This window comes from Anticarsia gemmatalis, chromosome 7 (genome assembly GCF_050436995.1).
Source record: "Anticarsia gemmatalis isolate Benzon Research Colony breed Stoneville strain chromosome 7, ilAntGemm2 primary, whole genome shotgun sequence".
Taxonomy (NCBI): Eukaryota; Metazoa; Arthropoda; class Insecta; order Lepidoptera; family Erebidae; genus Anticarsia; species Anticarsia gemmatalis.
Window position 1 is genome coordinate 9,506,760 of NC_134751.1, and position 27,415 is coordinate 9,534,174.

At 34.3% G+C, this 27,415-nt stretch overlaps 1 protein-coding gene across 1 annotated transcript in view; it reads left to right on the plus strand.

Annotated features, from left to right (window-relative positions):
• LOC142973963 (uncharacterized) overlaps positions 1 to 13,871 on the plus strand; it is a 60,263-nt gene extending 46,392 nt beyond the window's left edge. The window contains exons 3-6 of the mRNA XM_076116003.1: positions 3,721 to 3,838; positions 10,220 to 10,386; positions 13,473 to 13,544; positions 13,741 to 13,871. Coding sequence (XP_075972118.1) covers positions 3,721 to 3,838; positions 10,220 to 10,386; positions 13,473 to 13,544; positions 13,741 to 13,808 — 425 coding nt within the window. The 3' untranslated portion in view covers positions 13,809 to 13,871. The remainder of the gene's footprint in view (positions 1 to 3,720; positions 3,839 to 10,219; positions 10,387 to 13,472; positions 13,545 to 13,740) is intronic.
• The last annotated feature ends 13,544 nt before the right edge of the window (positions 13,872 to 27,415 follow it).

Genomic DNA, 27,415 nt, shown 5'->3' on the forward strand with positions numbered 1-27,415 from the left:
ATTTTTTTCCAGCAATGTCTTTGATTTGGCTAGTTACAACAATTATCTTATAGTTTTATTGTTTCTAAATGAGTTCGAGTTCAATAGTTTAACAAACAATTTAGGTATCGTTTTTACCTATAGAGAGAGAGAGAGAGATAGTTGCGTGAACTATATTTTCACCAAGTATGTTTTTTCCTTATATCGCTAACGATTTCAATATACTATGGCCGGTAACCGATGAATTATTGAATTAACATTATTTCGTCAATACGCTGTAAAACTGTGGAAAGCGTAACAAAATATGTCAAACATGTTGTCATCAAATGCTTTTCTATTAATTTGTAGTACATAAGCGTATACTATCATGGGTATAATATCGTCCTAATCACTAAAAGGGTAATAATTCAAAGTTGTTATTGTTTTAGTAGCAATAAAACACACGTGTGGTATCAAATAATTATAATGGTTTTAGTTTGAGAGCTATTTAGTAACATTTTAACAGGTCATTGACACAACTAATATATTAATGTAATTTTGTTCTGGACATGTATTTTGATGTGGTATTAAGGATAAATTTATTTGGAATAATGAACTTGTACTTATGTAATAACAGTAAAGCATATCAAATGATTGCTTTCCCTTCTTTTTATTAAGTACATGCAATCATTAAAAGCAAGCTATTGCTTATATACTTAGTGTAAACACAAAATAAAAAGGTAAAGAGTATATTGATTGCATACTCCAAGTTTTGTAAAGCGTTATTTTTCTTATCATATCCTACAATGCTACTTCTTCTGAGCGAGCAATACTTTATTTATCGAAGCCACAGTACTATAATGCAAGCGCAGAACTCCCATTTATTTCCATTCCGAGCATTACACTGTATATTTCCAACCACACGTGCCTAGACTGTATACTCCAAAATTCACGTTAAACTTACATAAAGCCCGGACAACATCCAATCCATACTAAGAAAACATTGAATTTCATATTTGTAGGCCGGCTCTCGTAAAGCGTTTATTTTCCTGCGTAACACGTACACCGACAGTATTGTGACACACTTATAAACTAGATGGTGTAAACTATAAGGGTGTAATAGTTAATTTAAATATAAATATAGAATAAAGTAATATATTTTGACTTGAATCGTAATTATCGTAAACACTAAAAAGCAGTTTGGGAGTTGCATGTATACAGAATTCCATAAAATATCTTGGGAACTAACTTTAATGAACGTTAAATTAAAGATATTTAGTTGATAAATACTATTATGTACGATTGAAAACATAGAAAAAATTTGTTTGAAAACGCGCGCCTCTTGAAAGATTCAAAAATTTTCTTTTTTGATTCGTGCTCACTAGTTTCTTGAGAATTAGTACCTTTTTAGAACTAAAAATAAACAACATACCACTTCTTCTTTTACTCAAGACGCAAAAAATCTTTCGTATTTTTTCGGCCGGCCCGATTACCATCATTTCCTATTCGCTACCGCTTCTCACTTGTATCGGATATCCTTTTTGTTCGACTAAGCTAGTTTTATACATTCCAACATCTGCTATCCGCTCTTTTTATGTCAATGACACTTGTAAGCCTTCGGCCAAATAAAACTGTACTGGATCGTTCAGTCAGGATTGCATTCATTGTGAGTGAAGTTATAAAAGTTTATGGGAGATAAAATCTTTGGATAAAAAATTAAGTACCGTATACTTAGTTGGGTCTGCTGGGTTTATTAAGTTGATATTATTATGAAAACGTAAAATCAGAAAGAGTATAACAAGAGGCTCATTAATTTGCTGAATAGATGTGTCCTTGTACATGTAAAAATAAATACGATTTAATAACCAAAATTAATTACTAAAAGCTATAACTTATCACTGTGTGTATGTTTTGTGCTATATTATATTTACCTATGTCTTTTTTTTCGAAAAATATTATTACATGAGTTCACCGAATTCTTAACTCTTCAACCATCCCGGTAACGGGAAAAAACCAGTAGCAGCTGTTTACTGTTTCACGGAATTACCAGAGTTAGGGGAAGGTAATTTAATAAGAGTTCTTCGTCGATTAGTTAGAGAACTATTAGTAAAAGGATCTTATTGCATTTGCTGTGTGATATGAATTAGTTTGCGATATTTCTTAGAAAAGGGTACAATATTCGTTCTACTTTTCAAGACAACAATTCTACGAACTTCACGTCAAGAAAGTCGTGAGTCATTTTATATTGATTTGATTTCATTCTTTTTCTCACGTTCGCTTCCTTCACGTCGCAATGCCGTACGAAGCCGTTTCATTCAAAAGAAAATCTACTATTAACCGATAATCTGATTTGCTTTTACTTTTTGTACTGCAATAAAATCTAAGATTTATTTTTAAACTAGACCACTAGTTTACAAAAGGTTATGTGTATTGTAGCAGCTTCGCATTCGTATGGCACACAATGTAAACGTCTGTATAAACCACTTTATTGGACGATGTGAATGACCGATCCATATTCCCTCCTATTCGAATTGTGGCTCATTCATTAACAATTTGCGGCTGCAATAACCGTTATAAAAGTTTTTGGTTAAACACAGCATAATATATTGTTATGATACCTGATATTTTTTTATTTCGTGGCGTGTTTTCTAAGACCGATATACTTACACAAAGAAATACATCTATCTTGTTCATCTCACACTACTCACCTACTACTTTTTATCTCTGCATCACTATAAGGCTGACTTGTAGAGAAAGCCTTTGGCAATAAGTCCGCTACCATTTTGTATATGAAGTTAATAAATAAGTAAATGTGTAATTATATTTATATTTGGGACAGTACTTTCCCATTAAAGGTACAACAGTAACCACGGTAGGCAAATATTTCGTGCCAAGTGACCACAAATCATAAAAGCGGTCATCTGTTGACCGGCACACAAAATGTACACGATTTATTCGGACTATCTATGAGCCTCAACATACATTGTATGTAATACATACATACATTCTGTGAGAGTAAACCAGATAAATTGAACCTATAACCCTGTCTGGAATGGGTTGGGGTCAGCTTCAAGCCTAATCCAATGTGTTCGATAACAAATCCGCACTTAGATAAAATGGCTATGACCCGTCTGTGTTCTATAAATCAATATTAAGCTTCAATTTCATTGAAGGGGCAAGTGATTTTCAATATTACGTATGTTGTTTGTGATAAAGGATTATACCCTTCTACCATTTACTCCGGTATTATGAGATTGGCTGTGAGGTTTAATCTCTAAAACTACTAGTAAGGTTTGTTTTGGAAAGAAAGAATAATGGACGAATTTTAGTAACAATAATAAAATAAATAATTAATTTAACTCATTAATGTCCCACTTCTGGGCAAGGGTTTCCTCCTGTAATGAGGTTCGAACCTGCGACCACTTGCGTGGGAGGTACGAACTTATACCACTCGGCTATTACCGCGCCTAATAACAATAAACATTTTTAAAAAATGCGGACTTATGTGCATTAATTATTTCTCTTAATTTAGTTACGTGATAAAAATATCCTTAAGTTAAATCACGCAAAAAACAAGTAGCTAACCTATGTTACATAGACATTACACGCATAATATCACAACCAATGATCATTCAAAACACATCTGACATCCGAACCACATTGCGTAATCTTTACAAGATCTTTGTCTTCACCCACATCCACACTAACACATTATACTCACATATATCATGAAGCATTGTCTATAAATGTATCAAATTCCAGTGCCGGAGACGAGCTTCCGTCTGATCCAGAACAAGACTGATGACGACACGGTAAACGTCATCTGCGCAGCGGACGGAGCCTTCCCTGCGCCTAATCTTACTATAGCTACACCTGAAAAGTGAGTATCATTTTATATAACTATAGTTATTAAGATAGACTAAATCTAAGTCGCGATATTTTCGGAGTTGTTTATATTATGTTTAGTACTATTACTACTTTGTAAGTTTATTTAGATGAACAATACGAAATTGAAATAATTATACATCTTGTCAGTTCCCATGAAATTATTTAAAAAGTAAATAACGTAATAAGTCGACAACCGAAAACCGACGTGTCATCGAGAAATTTTGTATAAAAATCTGATCAGTAGCTCAATTCTCTACTACTATCGACTACCGACAACCGACCTGTCATCGAGAAATTTTGTATGAAAATCTGATCAGCGCCTCTGACGGGTGTCGTAGAAAATATTTTGGCAGTACATTCTAAATGTCAAAATTTCGATAGCTAGCCGGTTGTCGGTAGTCGATAGTGGTACAGAATCGAGGTACAGCGCCACTGACGGGCGTCGTAGGAAATATTTTGCCAGTACATTCTAAATGTCAAACTTTCTATACTCGACAGTACCGACTAAGTTTAGACTAGTTGTCGGCAGTCGATAGTTGTAGAGAATCGAGCTACAGAACCGCGCTACTGGTCCGTTTAGTAAACATGGTCGACAAAATAATCAAAATTTAAAAAAAGTACCCAATAAAAAAAATACCGTATTTATTGTGCTACTAAATAGCGAGTGTATTTTGATGGTTACCAGGACTCCGAAGATATTTCATTGATATAAAAGGTCAAAGATTGTATAATGGCTCGGCTATACACCTTCTAGCTACATTTTCTAATTCCGGATTGCTTCTCAGAATTTTCTCACTGCGAAATTGAATAACACTTTGCTCGACCGGAGACCGCACTGTAACGTTGAACCTCGAATAAATATATTTCCGGAAACTTATTATGGCTTCTTTTGTGCATTTTATTGCTCTTTTACACTAAAAAGTCTTTATTATCCTAGTAGATAGTAACAGCAGAAAGCGAAATATAATTTAAAGATATCGCACAACGCTTTTTGCTGTGAAATGATATGATGAAATATTCCGCAGGGATTGAAATAAAGATTTAATCAACTTCAATATTTGCAATAAAATATGACGGTTTAACTTAGTACAGATACCCTTGACATGTGCAATGTATCCAGATGTGAATTAATGTCGTTTTTTCTAAAATAAATTAGCCGTATGGAGCAGGCCACGGTTAGTTGCATAAGCCTGCGTGTCAATGATATTGTAAATCCTGAATTTCGTACACGCCCGCCGCGGATCTCGCACAGAAGGCTCTCTACTAAGTTGTTTGATTTTAATTATCAATTGTTTAATGCATATCCTTAAGCAGCATCTATCTATCTTTATCTTGAAGCATGTTAAACGCTTACGCAATACACTTTACTCAACAGAATGTTTTAAATGCAATTCCGGACCCGAACCACAAACTACCTTTCCTCTTATTCCCTCTAATTTCCCGTGAATCGCTTGATAAGGAGGCCATGCATCAAATCTAATGAGAGCTCCCACCCCGTTCTTTGTCGTACAAAATTCGCTTGTCACAGGGATTAGTTAGAGCAAGTTCAGGTGTCAGAGTAGACTGGTTAGAGACTGATGTATGAAGTAACCTATCGTATAGTAACCGCATTGCGGGAAGCGTCCGTGTTATGTGCTAATGTTGAGCTCAATTTGATATGAAATGTCCCCGAACAGTTGTACGGGATTTGAGGTTCATTTCATGGTGCTTGGTTTTGTATTGTTTCCGCGTTCGATTGTATTTCATTGGAAATATATTGTTAAAGATTAATGTTAGCACGCGTAATGTAGGATTATTGTTTTAAGATTTGCAGCCACTTAAAATGCTCGATACGAGTCGTAATCTTTTGAAATAGGTTAATAAATATACGGTGCTCTAAGCTTAAGTACATAAGCAAAATGAAACACTCTTTGAACAGAATTTCTGGGCTAGGATTTTTCATATTGCGTATTTGTTTAAATCTAAGTTATTCGCTTATTTCATTGAATTAAAATTTATATTTAAGCTTAATTCATTGAATTAATTAGATCAGCATGTTGCCATGTTTACTAGGATTTTAAACATTATGTTAACCTTAATTCAACAAACAATACTATTAATCAAAATACAAATATGTTACTTATTTAATTATTCAATATCAAAATTACTAATTAGACAAATATTCAGTAAAATTATTATAATTTTGATAATAACATTAATTATTTTTAATCCTTATTAATCGAAAGGCCGAATTAATATTCACTCATATTTATTAATTAGCTTTGTTAATTTCAATAGCGTTGTCCCCTGTTCAGAGCGGTTGCCAATACGACTACTTGTCGAGAGGTCCAGTATCCTATTGTGTATCTCAGTTGACTACTAGTGTACGTGACTTTGATAGCCACTATGTAGTACGTTGCAGCTTTGAAATAACTTATTACCTTCTCACCATCATTGCAAAAGAAATAGCGTTGAGAATAGTGGCTAACAAACGGTTGTCAACTGAGATACATAATATATCAAATGAGCTACACAATAATAATACACAACCATATCTATCTATCTATCATATGGTTAGTGGTCAACCTAGTTTCAAAGTCACCCATCTATAAAATGGCCGTGCCAACAGTTGCTTAACACACATGTCATTTAGCGAGCGGTGAGTATTACTGTTATAGTATAAAGTAGATGCCCTAGTTTTAGACGCACTTATAGCTATTAGCGCTCACCGATCGGTAATCAATTAGCGGTATAAGCAACCTTACCGCGGATATTGTATAAATGGGTGGTCACTGATTGGTATTTGAGATGAGCTTCTTCTTGCTGAAAGTTTGTAAAGAGTCGCGGTCTTGGTTGATGTCCGCTTTTGGGCGGCTTGAGCGACTTTGACTGCAAGTTGACTACCCGTACGATAAAAAAATTATACTAAATATTAATTATACTGATGTATAAAATACTCGCGAAAAAAATATTGGATAATCAGTTAGTTATTTTTGTCACTGTTCCTCTTACTATTTACGGTCAAGAATGATGTTACGTGTCACTTAATTTGTTTTGGGCACATTAGCTTGAGTTAAACCATCTGGTATTAATAACATTACTTTCTTGAGGAAAAACGTGTATGAGATATCTCATATCGTTTAACAGAACATGTCTGGTTGACTGCATTACATAATTTACCATTAACATATTGCTTACAGTAAGATAGGATGTGTTTAATGCAATGTCGTATAGTTGGTAAAGTGATAGAAGATAATATTATATGAATCCGTCAGACTAAATTTCATTTATTCCATTCACGTCTTAGTCTTGTAAAAATAACTTACTTCATAGTAATCAATTAGATTAAGTTGTTAGTTTAATAATTAACTCCAACAAATTTAAGCATGCACTTTTCATTACTGACTGCTTTCCTCCTTAATTCTTTTAGCTGATGGGAATATAAAAATATTCTATTGAAGTAAAACTGCAACTGGGTTTTTAAATTCCTGTTACATATGAGTTGGAATAATATCACATTTCAAACCATTGATTATATGAGAATATGAAGAAAGTTGGCAACGTTAAGAGCTAAGAATAGCTGAGATTAAACTTACGACTGCCTAAAGGCACCACCTGATTCACCTGCCAAGTTCCTCGCGTTTAAGATATTATTTTCTTAAAATTTTCATTTTGGTCACAGTAGTGTGTGTTTTATTTCTATCCATAGACAAAGAGTGAGCCTTTTTGTTAAGCCGTGATTAATGTTGAATTTTAGAGAGATTACGTAATTGGTGATTGCTGTACCGCGATGCTCTAACACTATCGACTACGGACAACCGGCTAGCTATCGAGTTATGTAGTATAGAAATCTGATTAGCGCCTCTAGTGGCTGCCATAGGAACAATTTTTGAAGTACATTTTATGTGTCAAACTCTTAAGGCTCGATAGTACCGACAGTTCAGAATCGTGCTACTATTGTCTAAAATTTGTTCTCACATAAAACATTGTGAAAATAGATCGAGTAATTCAATATGCCTCTGACAAGCGTTTCCTAATTTCGCTACTTCGTCATTCAGTAATTGAACAGCATCATAACGAAAACCCTAAAATTTGGACACAAAATCAGTCCATTTTGGACCGACGAGACTAGGTTTTACCTCTACATAATACACAGACTATAAGCCCGTCCCTAACAGTCGATTTGACCAACAATTGCGGGCTGACATCGATAGAGCAAACAGTTTAGCTGATGAAATGTCGAATGAGGCCGTCTAAATGAAACAATACAAAATTATCGCCGCCGGGAACGAAGCGGATTATAGAGCGTATATGTGCAATAGTGAGCTTATGATTGAGTGGATTGACTAATACGATTTTCATTGTTGGTTTTCACTAGTATTGTTTAGCGAATGAAATAATTAAATGCATTTATGTTATGTAATAATTAACAAGATTTTAAGTGTAATACCTACATAGTATTTGTTATAACACTTATAACGTATTAAAAAAAAACTTAGCACAAATCGACGATTGTCTTATATAATCCAGGGCCAGTATAATCTGTGTTACGATGTCAAGTAATTAAAGGCAAAATTAACGGTAACTGTAATGTGTCGATAATATAAGATAAGAAATATGCAAATGCGAAAAATTCAGTTTAAGAGTTATGACTAATTGTCCAAAATTACAGTGTAGGTGCATAAAACAGGTCGCCTAGTTAAACAAATAAACCACGATAAGAACTGTTTATTTAAGGAGACCTAGATTTACTATATAATCCACTTTGATGTCGACACACGACGGAAGTCGATAAATTTCCTTTTAATTAGCATTTATTACCTGAGTACGGTAAAGAGGGTCATAAAGAAGAAGTTAAATGTGTGTTATATTTGAACAGTAACACATCACCTGTGTGAGATGTTTATTTAAATGTTTAGAAGCCAGTTACCAAATTTAATTATAGTTATGAAATTCCGTATGTTAATATTATTATCAGCGGCGAAATTTTTTGAGTTCGATGATTTGTGGTTGATCGAATGTTTGACATTTAAAATGTATTTGAAAATTAGTACCTATGGCATCCGCTAGGAGCACTGATCATGATTTTGTATTAAATAAGTCTATAGCTACTCGGTTGCCGGTAGTAGGGAATCGTTTCTCTAGATTCAACGTGACAACCTACGCCGGACGTGGACGCTTTGGGATTTATTACTTTTGTTCCATGTTATTGTCATCTTATACATAGAGAATAGCACAAGAAAAGCTTATTTTTAACTTATGATGACGGCTACAACAGTCGTTCAGTACATTTGTACCACAGTTACAATTTTGCTACAGTAAAATGAGATACGTGAAACCGCAGTAAAGTATAGTTTTCTGGCTTGTATATTTCTAGAATAAACGTCGTACGTGTGGATAAGACATGTACCCCTTTTGCGCCAATCTTATTTGTACCGAACAAAAGTAGTTTCGAAATATAGTTACGTCACAGACAGTGGAAATCCAATTTATGACAAATGTAACTGCTAGGTTTCTGGACAATAGCGTTACAAACTAAAAGTGATGTGAGGTACATTGAGCAATACGATAAACAAAATGAGCATATTATTATCATTTATATACTGCAAAATAAAATGTGAGATACATAATTATACAGTTCTAAACACTGCCTCAGTCTGAAAGATGTTATTAAGAAGAACAAAATATCTTCCACATACAATCCAATTATATTGAATTACAAGCAAAGCACGCAAGCCGTGTTTGCATCTAATTAAGATCAAATTGCAACAATACAAAGACACTGTAGTGTTCCATTGTTTCATCCCTATTACCGTTAGGAAAGAATAAAATTGCACATTCTGATTTCCAACATCTTTTCGCTTTGAATTAAATAATGCAATGTTGTTCAGTATAAAAATAGCTTCGAATAATTCAAAGTACGGTGTCTATGTCTCGCTAGTTTTAAAAACATTCCCTTTTGATTAAATTTTGTTGTTAGTTCCAAGACATATTTCCCTCGAGGAAGGAAAACTTCATTGTTACAGCAAATATGTGGTCGCCGCTTGTAATGTTGGTTTACACAAAGTTAAATTAGAAAGTTGAGACCGTTGTAGTTCGTACATTCATTATAAAAATGTTTTTGTATTTGTTTTGATATTTTGTTCCATGAGTGTGTTAAATTTTGGTCAACCACAGCCTAAATGTCAAGCAAAAGAGGTTTTGTACGGATAATTTTAGTGCCTCAAAGCACGTTTCTGATATTGTAATATTAGTATTAACAACGAAAAGCAATATATATTTTTTGCCACTGGATACTTATAACGGAACCAGCATTTTTTATTGTAACGAAGAATATTAAAACACATTTTCTTCATTTACGATAATGAATTAAAACCTTCTATTTCTTCACCAGGCATCTCCAAGTAGACCACAAAGTGAAGGAGAGCAACGGGAGATACTCCGCGGTAGCGTCGGTGACGCTCAACGACGCGGACCTTCCGACGCCGGCAGAGTTTATCTGCACGTTGAGAATACCACAAGCAAAATATGCTGTTAGAAAAGAAGCTATTTATTATCCAGGTAATAATCTTATATATTTTATGTCAACAATTTGTAAACAGTGAAATGTTTTGTTAAACCTGACACTTCAACAAGGAACGGTATAACAAGAAACTTTAGATACAAATTTCGTCTTCCTACATTAGATATACATTATAAACATACTATTCATGCGCCTCATACCTATGTTATCCTATAATATCTAACACACAATTTTCTCAATGCCGTTAATATTGTTAATAAGTTTATGTAGTCCAATTAACATGCTTAATAAATAAATATACTTAATTAATATTAGTATCTAAATCATACACATAAATTGGTACTCTCATTTATCTAGTCCTTAGGTATTCGCCAAATACGTGCGGTGAATTTGAAAAAAATATTCCGTTAAGAAAATACCGCAGCTAACGTATTGATTATTCAGAATAATAAATTCAACACTATCGACAACTTCATATACAGTAAAAAACCAACTGTACAGATTCCTGAAATAAACGCGAAAAATATTTTAGCACTCAACAGCAAGCGAGCGAATTCTAAATGTTTTTAATTTGCATAATAGTGCTTCAATAGAATAATCAACGTCCGAATGGAGTTTTCACTCGAAATTCTATGAAATAGCTCTTCATCCTTTGGATTTTCTGTTTGATATAGTTTATTTGGGCTACGGCATTTAATTGTAGGATGTCGCAACGTATAATTGCTATATATAAATGGCATACGCAGCTAAATTACAGTTCATGTCAGTTTTTAGTAATGAATTAAAAGGTCAAATAAAATATATTGTATCACTGGTTAATTAAAGAAATTAATATTGTTCTACACTCTACTTCAAATTTTACTCGGCAGTGAAATTATCATTTAGAAATTATCAAAGGAATAGTTATAATAAAAATAATGTATGCATGTATTATACGTATGAGTAACTCAAAACCAATCAAGAATAAAAAGTGTTTACTTGAATGCTCTGTCTAAATATTATTTTACAACAATACAAAAACCCAAAGCTACACTTCTTCTCTTAAGAGTGGACTTTAATATGCAGGCATTTACTTTTAATAAGCCTATTTAAAATGACGACTGAGAATTATGAATGGACAAATGTCGACGCGGCATCCTGAAAGCTGTTTATTTATTTAAAACAAGCAATTTAACCGCTTTATAAGTCGACGAACGTCATTAATGCGGCCCGCTAGAAACGAAAAGAATAAGGAATAGGTATATTTTTTAAGGAGAGCCATGAAAATAACAATTTTGCGGAATAATTTTCGAGAGGGCCATTTAAGCTTTTTATCAGTGGAAAGTTTGTGTACACAGCTATCTAAAGTACATGAGAGGAACGTTTCCTACAGTCCTCGTGAATAATTTTATGCTTCGTTAACTCCATTGTGGAGGGTAAATGCGCTTAATAGAATATCGGTGGGCGCTCAAACATTTTTTCTCAGCGTTTGTTCCTTATGATCCGTAATGAAAAGTCAACAAGCCCTAGTTCCGCAATTTTACCTTAGGAAATCTTTTTATATTGGACATTGAAAGATGGATTATTATGATTGATAGAGTTTTTTAGTTACTTTGGTACTGACCTCCCTAGAGGCGAGAACAATTTACTGTTGACAAACTGTTGGCTGTGAGATAAGCTCGGATTTTTTAAGGCTTTATTTGGAACATGATAGTTACAAAAATAGAGCTTGGTGATATATATTTTATAAAGTAGATTGACGTTTTTATATACTGAACAAAACAAACGGAATCTACAGGTACTATAATAACTATCTAAATATGATATGACATTCTAAGTTACCTTGACTCTACAAAAACATGACTAGTTATCCCATTCATTTTCGAAATCACAAGCCATAAATATCTCAGTTTATCCTGCAAGAGAGGAAGCCCCGGGAATATTTACCTCTGCTATAACCATTATTTTCGCCATATTAATAAATTGTAGAATGCAAAGATAAAATCTCGAATGAGCCAGCTTAATTTAATGAACAAAGTTTTGCTACCGTGCTTCAAATAAATCTTTTGCAGCGTGTATAAAATTACTTGCGTTATGGATAAGAGATATTTATATAACTTTTTTTATCACTTATGGCTCTATGTTGGCACCAAGTATTAGTAATTAACTTCAGATTAGCATTGTCATATTATATTATCAACTGTTATCAAATCACAAACAGTAAAATTCAGAGGTTAAATGGGATGTTCAAACTAATTATACTATACGAGTATACTCATATTATTATAGAGATATGGCCCTATCTTTGGAAATTAGTAGAGCATAATAGTTTCCTGGAAAATTCAGGACGGAGCAGGAAGTTAATTAAGAGCTTTCTAATAATAAATCTGTTTTGAAGGTAGTTTGAAAGGAAATTATGGGCGAACTTCATTAAAATAATGATTGACTAAGATTGGTGTATTTCATAATTAAATTCTGTAATGGAAATAAACGGAATCCTGCAAAACGCTTTATAGAATCTATTTATTGGTCACGTTTTAGGTTTGTTTGAGTTTTATTGTAGCATAAAAATTCACAGAAACATGCAAAGAATAACAAACATTTAGACATTTATAAAATACGTTCAACTAGAATAAATATAGGCACAGATATGCTAAACATAAATCAACGACTTTATCTAGTCAAACACGCAATTCTACTTGACGCCAACACTATGTTGTTTTTATTAATTCGTATTTAAATAACTGTAGTAAACTAAGTAAGTATGTATGTTTGTTAAATATGAACTAGTTTCTGCCCACAACTTCATCCGCATGGATAAGATACTAGTCTAAAACACTAATACGCATATTCAAATAGTATGCTAACTGTTTGCTATATAAATTGCATCAAAATCATTCAATCGTTTTTACCTTACGAAGTCCCAAATCCTGCCATGCCCACAACTATCATATTATGTCTGTCCACATCACCATCATCATCATCATTGGCCTGTGTCCATCTATTGCAGATGATTCAGGTGGCGTCAGATTGAGGAATATTTGTTACGAAGTAACATCTTCATTCGTGGCATAAAAGAACTTACCTATACCTTTGTCATATACACCACCAGTACCTATTTAATTTAACTAATGTTTGTTCGCAGGCCCAATAAGTACAACGCCTGAAATGCCAACGGCGGCAGACATGCAGCTTGCAGCAGCAGTTAGTTCTTTAGGTAATTTTAAAAATGTTTTCATTACATAATTTTTAATAGTTTAAAATTTATTGGCCCCAGTTCTAAGTCAATCTTTTCTCTCTTTAAAATAGCGATTTTAATTGGGGCCACAACATCATCCACGAAAATTTGATGAGTTTATCAAATAAATGTTTAAAAGTATTCGATATTACTAATATTTTTTTCTCTTTTACAGAAGCAAATTTCTACACAGCGCTCACGATGGCTTCTTTATCAGCATTAGCTCGCGTTCTCGTCTCATAAAACATGTCAAAAATAAATTTCATACAGAAAATATAAAACACAATACAACTTACATTTCATTCGAATGTGTCACATGAAATATTACCGTTTAACGTGACGGTCTTAACATGACGGTCTTAACATGACGTTTGATAGTCATACACTCAATTTCAGTCCATCATCATGGCAACTGACACATCACAGCGTAATTTTCTGAAATAGAATAAGGCTTAATATTACTGACACAAAACGGTATAGTTCTAGTCATACCCAAAGTAACCAAAAAAGTCAAACCAAATAGGAGTTTCACAAGGAACAACATTAGATCCACCGTTTTATAATTGTCATGCAAAAAAAAATAGCTTTATGTGTAATACACTAAGTTATGGGCATGTTAAAAGCAACAAAAATAACTGAATATATAAAATATAAATAGATAATAAAGACCTGTGTACGGATTTTCATATTTCAAAAATATTTTTCAAGATATAAAGCCGATGTTTTAAATGTGTATATAAAAATTTCTTGGAAATAAAATGTACAGACAATGCTCGTAGTTATCGGTGTGGTCATGGGCCTAAGCAGGACATAGAAAGAATATTGTGAATAATAATTTGTGGAATGTGTGGTTGAGTCTGTAAAAATAAATTAAAGTTGCGAACATTTTCATTTACGTCAGTTAATAATATATAGAATCACATTTTAATACTGGATGTTGATAAGCATTTTTTTATTGTATAGAATTATTCATAGGCAAGAAAATGTGAATATGGCAATGAAAGATCATGAAGCAGATGACAGAGACAAATAATTTTAATTGTACTAGAAAAATAATAAATTGTGAAATTAAATAAAGTCAAAATTATTTTGAAAACAAAGATTTGAGATTTTCGGCTAAAATAAAACTTCGAGCACGTCTTTTAATAATTAGGAACGCTTTGAGGGCTAGTTTTTGAAAAAATAATAAACCTACCTAAAGCTAAAAAAAAGCCAAAAGTGTCAAGTCACAGCATCTGGTTGCGATACGACGAACATCGAGCAATCAAATATGATTCGTATTAATGTTTAACTGAAAAGCGGACTTACATTTTGCAAAGCGAAAATTGGATTTGGCGGGGACGGCGTGATTGCGTCGCTGTCCCTGACAGGACGCGGCGCCGCCGGCTCCTAGGCAACGCCTCGGCCAGCGCGCCGATTGGCGCGGCGGCGGCGCCCCGAGCAACGGCGGACGACACGACGCTCACGGTGCCCCCGGCAACGCTTTATTATTATGCTGTCAATCTGTGACATTGTCACATTTTTTCGGTGTTTTTTACATATATTGTTTTAATTTTATAATTATTTTAGTAATAAGTGTAAATATTTAGAGGTAAGTATATGTCACAGTGCAGAGACAGTGGCGATGCAGAAGTGAGTGCCAGTCAACCATCTGTGTCATCGCGCGGTCTAGTGCGCTGCCCCCAATGCTCCCAGGCTCGTTACTTTAAAGGCGAGCGGGGCTTGAAAGTACATTTTGGCAAAGTTCATAAAACCCAGAATGTGCTTTCCAGCCCCGAGAATTCTGATCACACCAATTTTTCCCCACAAATTCCCTTTTGGCAAAAGCTTGCAAATCTTAAACATTCGGTCCCAATTTTAAAGCGCATTCCCCGGGCTGCGAGACCTGCAGTGGCTCAAAACTTGGCTCACTGTGTGGGTTCCGCCGTCCGGGAGAACTCTTTTAGTGCCTGGGAGCAGCTTTTAACCTTCCCCTATAGGGTTCTACATGTACAGAAAGACCGAAGTACTAAAACTTTGACAGCAAAAATTAAACAAAATTGTAATAAATCTAACAATCATTTCGACCCAACATTTTTAAAATATACAAACAAAAACACATACAACAATGATACGGTCTTTCGACATGTAGAGGCCAAATTGAGGGAGGGTGATATTTCTGGTGCGTCTAGACTGCTCTTCAGCACAGATTCGGTGGCGCCTTGCTCTCCAGACACCCTTGCTGGTCTGCAGAGCAAGCATCCGACGCCGCCTGATGACCTCATTTTCCCAGATCCGCCCGATCCAGACATGGATCATATCCTGACTACTTCGAAGGACGTCCTCGCGGCTGTGGGCTCTTTCAGGAGTGGATCGGCCGGCGGTCTCGACGGGCTAACGCCCCAACACCTGAAAGACCTTGTGAGTCCGGGCGCCGGTGAGGCCGGTTGCGAACTGCTGAAGGAGCTCACCGCTCTGATTAACTTGATGCTCTCCGGCGGTGTGGCCGGTGCCGTCGTTGACGTTTTGTATGGCGCCAATTTATGCGCCCTGCGAAAGTCGGATGGCGGCATTCGCCCCATCGCCGTCGGGTGTACCTATCGGCGTATGGCAGCAAAAATTGGTTGTAAATTTTATAAAGAACATTTGGCTTCAAAATTCCAGCCCCTTCAACTCGGTTTCGGATCAAAAGGGGGCTGTGAGGCTGCCATACACGCGCTGAGGACGTACCTTCGCTGCAGTGAAGGTGAGGTCATCCTAAAGGTTGACCTAAAGAATGCCTTCAATTCTGTGAATCGGGACACTCTGTTGACACAGGCAAAATTAGAAACACCTAAATTATTTAAATTTCTTTGGCAATGTTATCGGCACCCTTCTAAATTACTCTTTAAGGATAATCTTTTGGAGTCTTCAGTAGGCTGTCAACAAGGTGACCCTCTTGGACCGGTCATTTTTAGCTTGGCTATTAACCCCATTATTCGGCGTCTAAATTCAAAATTTAACGTTTGGTATTTGGATGATGGTACCCTTGGGGGCGATGTAGATACCGTTTTTAATGATTTGGCTTTCCTAAAAAATGAATTCAAACGAATTGGTTTAGAACTTAATTCAAATAAATGCGAAATTTTTTTTAATAACTTACCAGACAAATCTTTGGCTTTTTCTAAATTCACTACTTTGGCTCCTAATTTGAAAATTATGCAACAAAACTCTCTTCGCCTCCTTGGGTCCCCTATTTTAGAAGATGGTTTTGAACCTTTTATAGAGGAAAAAATTCAAAATTTTAATGAAATTTCGGAACGCCTCATCAAAATTAATATTCATTCTGCATTTACTATCATTCGGTTTTGTCTTTTCGTCCCAAAATTTACACATGCCCTTAGAGCTTCGCCTTTTTGGAAAATCTCGGTTCCACTTCTCAAAATTGATGATATCATTAGAAATACACTCACCAAAATTCTCAATGTGGCCTTGGACGACCGTGCATGGCTTCAGGCTTCCTTGCCTATTCGTTTAGGAGGCCTCGGCGTCCGCAAAATTTCAGATGTTAGTTTGCCTGCGTTCCTGTCCTCGGTCCACGGCACGGAAGAATTGACCAGGAAAATTTTAGCTCCTACACTGGTTAATTCTGAAGTGTCGTGTAAGACCGATGCCATGAACGCCTGGAAAATGGCCGCTCCAAACACGGATTTACCTCGAAACTTGTTCTCTCAGAGACAGTGGGACGCGCCGCTCAGCAGTTTGATTAAGGAAAATATTTTATTAACATCTTCCACTTCTGCTGAGCGTGCTCGCCTTCTGGCTGTGGGAGAATGGGAATCGGGGCTTTGGCTTCAGGCTCTCCCTTCATTTAACGTAGGTACCATGCTCGATGATACCACGTTCCGCATCGCCACATGTCTTCGTTTAGGAGCCTCGTGTGTTTCTCCGCATCGTTGTCACTGCGGGGAAGCTGTCGGCGAGCTCGGGCACCATGGTCTATCATGTAATAAGAGTGCGGGTCGTTTCCCGCGTCACGCCCACCTAAACGACATAATTCGCCGGTCTCTTGCCACCGCGGGTGTTCCAGCTCTATTAGAACCCAATGGGCTGGCGCGCGACGATGGGAAGAGGCCGGACGGTATGTCGTTGTTGCCTTGGAGTATGGGCAGGCCCTTGGTTTGGGATGCAACCTGTGTCGACACCTTGGCGCCTTCCCATATTCCAGGTACGGTGGGCGTTGCGGGCGCTGCTGCCGCATCAGCAGAAAACCTCAAGCGGCGCAAATATAGTAACATTATTGGTAATTACGTATTTGTGCCGTTTGGGGTTGAAACCTTGGGACCGTGGGGCCCGAGTGCTCGTAGTCTCTACCGAGAGATTGCGAAGCGTCTCGTCGATGCTACGCGTGACCAGAGTGCTGGCCTTTACTTTGGTCAAAGAATTAGCATTGCCATCCAACGTGGCAATGCTGCCAGCATTCTGGGTACGTTACCAGTCGACGATGGTGAGGAGAAATTCTACGACGCGTGACGCACTCCTTTTGTATCCATATTTTATATTGTAAATATATTGTATAATTGTAAGTATGTAAATATTTTGTTTTTTTAAATTATTTCTAGTTTAGTTTAGTTTTTAAAAGTTACTTATAGTTAAGTTTTATTGTAATAAATTTCTGTACATTATAATAATATTAGATTGATGAATGTAAATATTAGAAAGTAAAATTGTTTGAAGGTTTTTGTCTGGATGTCAATTCTACCTACACTATTACAATTTTATAATATAAACCTGAAGATTTATTACACAGTATAACTATTTTTTTGAATTACATAACCTTTTGAAAACTTGTGAGAAACATTTGTTCTTACTTAGACTAAAATCGCTCGAGAACGTCAATTTGTGAAATAAACGTAATTTGTTCAATTCTGGTTTAATATACTGCATTATTATTATAACAAATCTCTGTCATTTGCTTTTCCCGATGAACCGTTTGATGTAAATTGTTTAGCTATAGCCAATTATGTTCAAGAATAAATTAATAGAATAAATCTGTCAAATTCAATATTTATTTAGAAAAATATTTCCAAAGACGATATACGTATAACCTGTACAAAGTCTAAAATATAATCTTAAGATAAAGAGACACAGCACTCATTATTACAATGAAGTTATGTTATTTCTAAACCACTTCACTGCATGTTGCGTGACAATAGATTTTGGTCTCAAAAATCTGTTGTAATGAATGACATCGTGAAATCTTATCCAAAACAGTTTGATCATATTGTTACGCCAAAAATAAAGACCAAATCCATAAAAAATATATTTTGTTGTATAAAATATTTTCATAATAATTTCAATATGGTATTTTTCATTATCAATTATTTTCATCCGAGTGTTATATCTGAGGAGATTATTAATCTTATGCTTACTTCGTGTTTCAAGAAGGGAAAAAAAGGTTCCCTTTGTAAACAGGGTATCGAATTTAGTTCATTATAATTTTCAAGTTTAGCCACGGTTCGGTATGAATTTTGGACAATATTGTAAAAAGTTTCGCCCTTATTCGTAAACTTATTTTTTTGGCTTTAATAACGAATGCTGTTTGATCTTAAACTGACAAATCACAACATATAGATTTTTTAACGTCATAATAAATAGTAACCGAAAAATGTACTCATTAGGTTAAGTTTAAGCTTTCACAAAAATTTGTTCATGAATAAGGGCTTGTGTAAATATTCGTATGGATTAAAAATCATAAGTTTCTTTTGTTAATAGGCTAATACTAGATATAATATTTGCTGTGCATATTGCCGTTTATGGATAAGATCCAGTCAAGACTTTTATTGTGAAATTTCCTAAAATAAAAAGGATCGTTGTGTATTTGTGGTTTCATTTGAAAATATCTGATTTTGTGACTCTATAAGCTGTGGCGTTGGATCTCATTATTCTGGTACAACGTTAATGAGTGTACCGGTTATACATATTTATTAAAGCCTAAACCTTACAAGGTCCCTTGTAATCCCTTTGGGTTTATACCTTGACGGAAGTTACAAGTTATTGGTATGAGCATAATTATTTTGGTAATGAGCTTTTCTTACGCCTAGGCCCAGTTTTCCATGTAATGAAAAGGTAACTTATCTAACCGTCTCGCAAAGGATATTCTATCAATTCTCGTAGTACACATAAATAACTGCCATTAAATTTAAAACAAAATTTTATCCTTAACTGGAAATTGGTAATGAAGCAGACAAATTAGGATGTTGTAAAACAAGTCTTTCATTAGTGTTCGCAAAATTTCCATACATTCTTATGTACCCCACAACAAAGTTTGTAAAATCACTTTGTCATTAGGAAAATCGCTTTTCCCTCTAGCTTAAGCCAAAGCACTGGGAACCTCATTACCATTAATACCTTTGTCTTTGTGAAATTTGAACTTAAAGGGGTTTGTACGTTAGTGGAGACTGCTTCAAGTATATTTTTTGTCAGTGCCCAACCATTTCTTTCTTCGCAAATTCCGTTTTACGACAGTAAAATTTGGCAAGGCTTTTGACCTCTTAGACGACAATATTAAAAACAAATCGTGTTGAGACTTTAAATGGTCTTTATCGACAGTCTTATGTATAATTTATTTTTAATTTATTGAACCTCATTTTCTTTTGAAATGAGAAACATAAAAATATGTTGTATTAGTATGTAGTACACATTTTTATGTCTTTTTGAAATAAACACCATTTATTTGGTTTTCTTAAAAATAAAAAAAAAATTTATTTAATTCAGAAGAAAACATATAACGATAAATGAATATCGTCCTTTAAATAATTTGAGTTGATTGTACTAACTCGTTTCATAATGCCTATAATATTTTATCACTCAGATCCATAAAGCCGTACTCGCTTTTTTCCTTAAATAAATATAAGAAGGCAAACGACACATCAATCTTTTCAACACAACCAGACAACGATTCAATGCCAGATTTTTCGTACAAAATTAAATCATAACATAATTTGTATGAGTGATCCATCAAACCGTAACCGGGTCAGAAATAGAAAACATTTTCGGATGCATTAGACCATCCCCGCGAGTTTCGGACTTTCGACTGAATAATAGATAAACTTGGCTCTCTCCCGAACGAATTATCCGACTAAATTATTGAGCACGCCACCTCTGAGCAAAGCCGTATGTATAAATCGACTTCGTTACCTATTTCGGCTATAGCTCATGTGGAGTCAAAATGAAAGTTTTCTTGGCGCGGTTTGACGCGTACAAGTAATTTGGGCTTGAATGATTGATCGTATAGTCAACGCGAGGGTAAACAGATAGTCTTTTATGCTCCACTGAATTATATATCAGCTCGGTTTATATTCTGCTAACATATTTTTCGTGTTCAGTGTTACGGTAAATTCGGTACTCATTTAGTCCATATAATATTTAGTAGATTTTCATATGAAGCTGTAAATCTGGAGCGATTGATGTTTTGTGTTTATGAAAAGATAAAATATCTTGAAACTGTTGTGTGCCTTGTTATTGTTGTAGCCGTATATTTTACAAGCACAACTTTATAATTTGAGTTTAGGTTTAGTTTTAATGAGAGGTTTTCTGGGAATTACGGTTTACAAGACTTTCACGTAAGAAAATGACAGTAAGAATAATGACAAAACATGTTTAACTTTGCTAATTATATTATTAAACAAAACAAAACTGGCGACATAATTATATTTTTTCTTGAAAGTTTACAAAGAAAGCAAATGTTGTGGTAAGTATTGCGAATTCTTCTCTGAATTTATGAATATGGAATTCAACGCGTACAATTCTGTAAGTTATCACGAATGTAAGAAACACTGTATGCTGTAGATACATAAAATGTCTCATTTGTTAACCAACAATACTACTTAGAATAAAAATGGAAACTGTTCTATCAAGCAATTAAAAAATGATGACACGTTTATACACTCCAACAATTTACGGAAACAATATACGGATACCTCATTTTAACTCTATTCATCATATTCATAACCGTATATAAACTAGCTAAAGCTAATCTGATATCCCGGAGCACAATAACCGCAATATCCAACTAATACAAGAGCTTTATTGATTCTATTGAAGCAACAGTTAATATCATTTACTGTTCTGTTCATATATTTCATTCGTTCATAAATCGCGCTAATACAATATGAGCTGTGATTAAACCCACACTATTATGTTCTAACGCTTCCACATTTGAAATTAAAACAGTGACAGTTACAAAGCTTAAGCCATATTATTTGTGATACTTTTATAATGACGTCCAAAAAAAAGGAGTTTTTAAATTCATTGTAATTACTCAGAAATAACCTTTTCCAAAAAATGTTTCTTGTTTGAAAGGGTACACTTTGAAGTTGAGCCCATAGGCTCTAGGTCGAGATCTGAAGATGGGATTCCGAAGAAATCGAGAGGAGCTCTGAGAAATCGTTTATTCAAGCTACTTGTTGTACTTAATTTAAATAAAAAAAATATACACTATACTATGGTTTTCAAATACTGGCCACCTGTAGTTAGATTTTCTACTACTATTAATTTTGTATGAAAATCAAATCAGCGCCTCTAATGGGCGTCGCGGGAACTATTTTGGCAGTACATTCTAAGTAGCAAACTCTCGATGCTTGACGGTACAGATTATACAGCATTGCGCTTCTGTTTTCGATAATAGAAATAAGTTATTCGGAATTATGAATTCAAACTGTAATAACTCATAATATTACGTTATAATACTTAATTGACCAATAATGAAATATTGATACACATTCTTCAAAGAAAACCAATGTGTAACAAATAACTCGAAGATGCTCCGGCATTAATAACCGTTCCGAAACTTACCTAATGGTTACTGGGAAACGATATTGCTGTAACTGAATTATCCAAATAACTTCTGTATCTCCGATAGCGTGACATTATACACGTTAACTGATTGTTTCAGGAACTGCGTGTTTGTTTCTTTTGTCTCTTTCATATCGTTTTCATTGAACAGGGACTTTTTGGGTGTTGTTTAGAAATATGACTCAGATGTGACTGAGACAGGTTTAATTATGATATGTAAATTAGCATGGAAAATGACACCCAGTGATAACTAGCATCTTAGTGGTAACTATTTGAAAGCCACTACTATGCTGTAAATTGCTTTTTTAAATAGATTATAGTGATTAGCACATTACATCAAAGTAGCAATGTAGTGAATAGTGACCGTCAATTTGACGTACACTAGATGTCTATTGAGAAACGTGATACACATACAGAGCTGTTAATAAAAACACATTTTTTTTTGTAAATGTAATCGTTACGCTTTGATTTAAGTAATTTCTTGCAGTAAAAGAAGCAGTAATATTGTCAATATGAAATTAATATTTAAATCCCAGTCATCGTCGGTTATTCCCTTTCTGGTATTGACTGTTGCGCATCGATGTGAAAACGCATACAGTGCAATCACAGAGCCATTTCCATCAACGCGTTCTGAATCCGCTTTATGAATTTCGACAACATCATTTTGGAAGCTTACTCTGTTTACTGTATCTTTGAATTTACTGAACAAACGAAAAACAGATTTTATACATAGTCATCAGAAAATTCTGTACTCAACAAGATTTTGAATAATATTGTATTTTTTTTTTTGTTGAACTTGCTCATAGCTTTAGATGACATGCCGTCAAGAGTCATGTAATGTAAATGGGTGGTTAATAAGTAAAATTGCGCGCGAAAAAAAATTGTTAGTTGGATAAATCGTCGTATCATATGCGTATCAAAGGCAGTACAAATTAAAATGGTCATAGTTAAAGTCAGAATAGTGCTGCATAAACGACAAATAAAACGCAATTTGTAGCAAACCCTCTAAAAGTTTTGTTCCACTTAAAAGAAAAATAGTAACTGTATCGTTTGCAAAACCGAAACAGTTAGTTTATGAATGGGAAATATTTCATATCGGTGCGATATACAACACTTGTGATTCAGAGCGAGGCAGTGAGTTGTACGTGAGCGAAGGCTACGCACTCACCTGTGCACGCAGATAGAGAGAATATAGAAGATTCTTGTTGGAAAATGGAGAATTGTTTCAGTCATTTGAGGGCTTTCTGATAGGCCTTAACTATAAGTAACAATAGTATATTAACGTAATACAACATAATTTTAAAGAAATTATAATACGTTTCTTATTCTGTTTTGAAATAAATACTCCTTAGTGATAATACCAGGGTGTTATGCCCTTCATAATATTCGATTACATTTTTTTTCCACTTTATTTCCGAGCCCAACTTTGTGATAGCTTTATCAATTACAAAGTCAGTTTTTCTTCAGTTCTTACCAACCTATCGGTCTATTCGATTTTGAAGAAATCAGTACCTTCAAAATGTAACTTATATAAGACCGGAATCATTATTTTAATAGAATTCTAACATATCTAGCGAAATATTACCGAGTCCCGTCGCGCCGTCTCATTTGTTTTGCACGACGCACGTAATAACGCGATCAAAACGTATGAGAATTTTGACAGCGACGCGTGATGTGAAAGCTTAAAGTGTAAGGGAGAAATTTATTTCTTAGAGTGAGTCGTCAGCGTTCGAACACTCTTTCAGATGTTTGAAGAACATTTGGCCTTGGTACGTCATCGATTGTAAGGCTTTGGGCGTATGAATTTATGATTAAGTAAGGATCTCTTTTGTTGAACAGATAGTACTTTAAATTGAGTTACTTTTAAACCGTTTGAGGATTATAACTGTTTGATTTACGAAGTATTATTAAGAGTTTATTAAGTAAAGGTTTTTAAAATTAATAAAATATTGGTATAAAATCCATTTAGGCGCTTAAATCTGTTTACCGGTTCGTAAGCGATAATTGAGATTGAGCGTTTTATTTTGAGCCTGGGTAAAAAATACGTTCGTTGCGTAGCATTTTCGTGAAAATACAGAAAGTAGTATTTAAAAACAAGTCAGCACGAAAATATTTTTTGCCACCAATTTTTATTGTAACAATGTTAATAAACTAAATTGTAGACTATCTACAATGAACTATCTTTAAACTAAGAATTTATAAAAATCACGATGTCGGAGAGAAACATGATATTACAGATTTTCAATAATGAAGAGGCGAAGATTACAATTTATGATTTCTGATGTAAACTACGTTGGCTGAGAGCGTGCGATGAACTCTACTAAAGGTTATTTAGCCTGCAGTCTTAATCAATAGTTATAAAATACTTCATTTAATATAGATAGTAACCAGATACTTATGATTAGGTGCTGTTGTTTAAAGAGAAGACTGTGAATTATTTACAAGAGGCGGTCTTTAATTTCAAACCAACGTAAGTTTGTTATTGTTTAATATTTGACGTGTTTGTTAGTAAAGAAATGGTTAGCGCGGTTTTCAAAAAGATGGGTGCCCACTTAATGATTTAAACTCATTGTAGAGACAATGAATTCAAAACACAGAAGCACAGAAGTGCTTTTGTGCTTAGGAGTCGGACACTATAAACAAAATTGGTGCCGCTAATTGTCAATTAAGATAGGAGTCGGTAAGCCATGGTAGATGATTGATGATGCCTTCGATCTGTTTTATCAACTTTGACACAAGATTGACCACTAACATAAATAAAATTAACAGAATACCAACCCAGAAACTAAAACCAAACCAAGGTCTGGTAGACCAAGACAACATCAGATCATTTTAATTGGAAATCACATCTTCCGACTATAGAATAAATAATTATTAAAATAAGAATTTTGTCACATAAATCGGTTTCAAATTGCTAAATATAGAACAAAGCTGTATTGTTACCTACCTCGTTACTTAAAGATACGTATCCTCACAAACGTTTGCGGTTTCGCTTGTCAAGTTATTATACTGTTATAACAGTGATATTTGTGTAACTATATAGTATACTATATATTAGTAAGGCTTTAAATGTCGTTAGTATATGAATATGGTGTAAAGATCTGCTATGATTTCAATAATAATAATAAATTGTCCTATTATGTGATAGGAATCATGTCGTTTGATATTATTTTAGCAACTGGAAAACAAACATAAAATCTACTTTTGCTTATATAAGTAAAAACTAAAAACGGCTAAGGCACTAATATTAATAACTATATTATAAATCTGATATAATAAACAAGATTTTCAACTTCTAATTTGGTCTAAACATAAAATGTACACTCAATTTCATACAGAATTCTTCAGTAAAAGGTAGTTCTATTGACATTTGCAGGCTGACACAGTTGGATTAACACCCTGTGACATCAGTAACTGGTAAGAAAATTTCGTCTATGTCAGACATTATATTTAATTTAGCCGTCAACCGATTTAATGTTAGCGGTGAAACAGAAGATAAACCAGGTAAATATTAGCTATGGGTATTAAATTATTACTCATTTACTTCAGTAATTACTTTTTTATAAATATTTAAATACTTAAAACGTAAAGAAGTCGAAGCTGTGTGTGCTATATTACTTGCCCATATCTCCGACGTATTTTATGGTTAGTGATACATACCATATTGTACTTCGGAAATCACATTTTTTCATGTAATGTATGTGATAGTTGTCATATTTTCCATTGGACCAAATAAGGAAACCTTATGTTGTACAATCACTTGCTATACTTTACACCGTAAATTACACCAAAAAAATATTGTATCTAATACTTACCACAATTCACAGTGGATAGATAATTAATATACGATATATTACGTTCCTAAATATTATTGATTTATTCATATTATATTGATTTTTGTTGGTATTATTATATTTCAGATTCTCCTTTGCCCCCCGGAGCAGATTTAGAAGAAATAAATAGTTTAATGGATAATTTGCGACCCACTTGGCCGCTTGGTGTTGGTGACATTGAGATCTAATAGTTTAGTAGATGTTTCTGCTAATACGTGATTAACACTTGCAACCAATCCTTTAATGATTCTATTCCTAACAGTATGTATGCTTCTTTATATACTAATTTTAAAATATGTACCTATTTTTATTATTTTGTGTTGGTTTGTTTTGCCGAGACTTTCTTGAGCTACGAGAATTTATTATTTACCTACATTTTTGCATTCTTAAACTGATAAACTACTTTTATATTTGAAAAAAAATCATCTCTTTTTTTCCTAGTGCGAGAGATGTAGGTTTGGTATGCATAACGAAAAATATTTTTAACTGCTTAATATCGAAAGGTGAAAGAGATGCATGCAATAAAATGTACTAAGTTTACTCAAGCTAGCTATGACCAAACTATTGTTTATTGGGCATGTTGCAGTGTTTGCTTTCCCTATTTCAGGTTACACAGAGAGCCATGGCAGAAGTTGTTACATTCCAGATTCGGAAACTGAAATATTTTAGCTGATGAAAACGATAATTTAAATACTCCATGCCCATCCACAGAGTGTGATTTCATTAATCACCTAGATAGTGACTGCCATAATAATTTCTGTCCATGGTTCGTTTCAAATAATACGGAAGACATTATGTCCATAGACTCACCATTTATGTGACAAAATAGTTATGCTTCTACTCCTCAAGCAAACACTCCACTCTCATGCTCATCTGTAACGGCTACACCTCTGTCCAATAAACGAAAACTTCCAAGAAAAGACAAAGCAGATATAAGAAAAAGACACGTCTCTGAATGGATTGATGTTAAAAGAAAAGCTTTAAGGAACACCGGCAAGTAATATACGAGTCGTAATGGAACTATTAGGCCAAAGAAGTCTCAAACATGTCGCATGAAATGCTGCAGCAAAATTGACGAACAAGAGCGCTTAAACATTTTAAAAATTTCTGGGACCGTAAATATAAGCTAAAAACATTCATCATCATATTAACTTGTACTTCATAACTTTTAAACTCTCGCGTTGCATGTTTAATGTATAATAG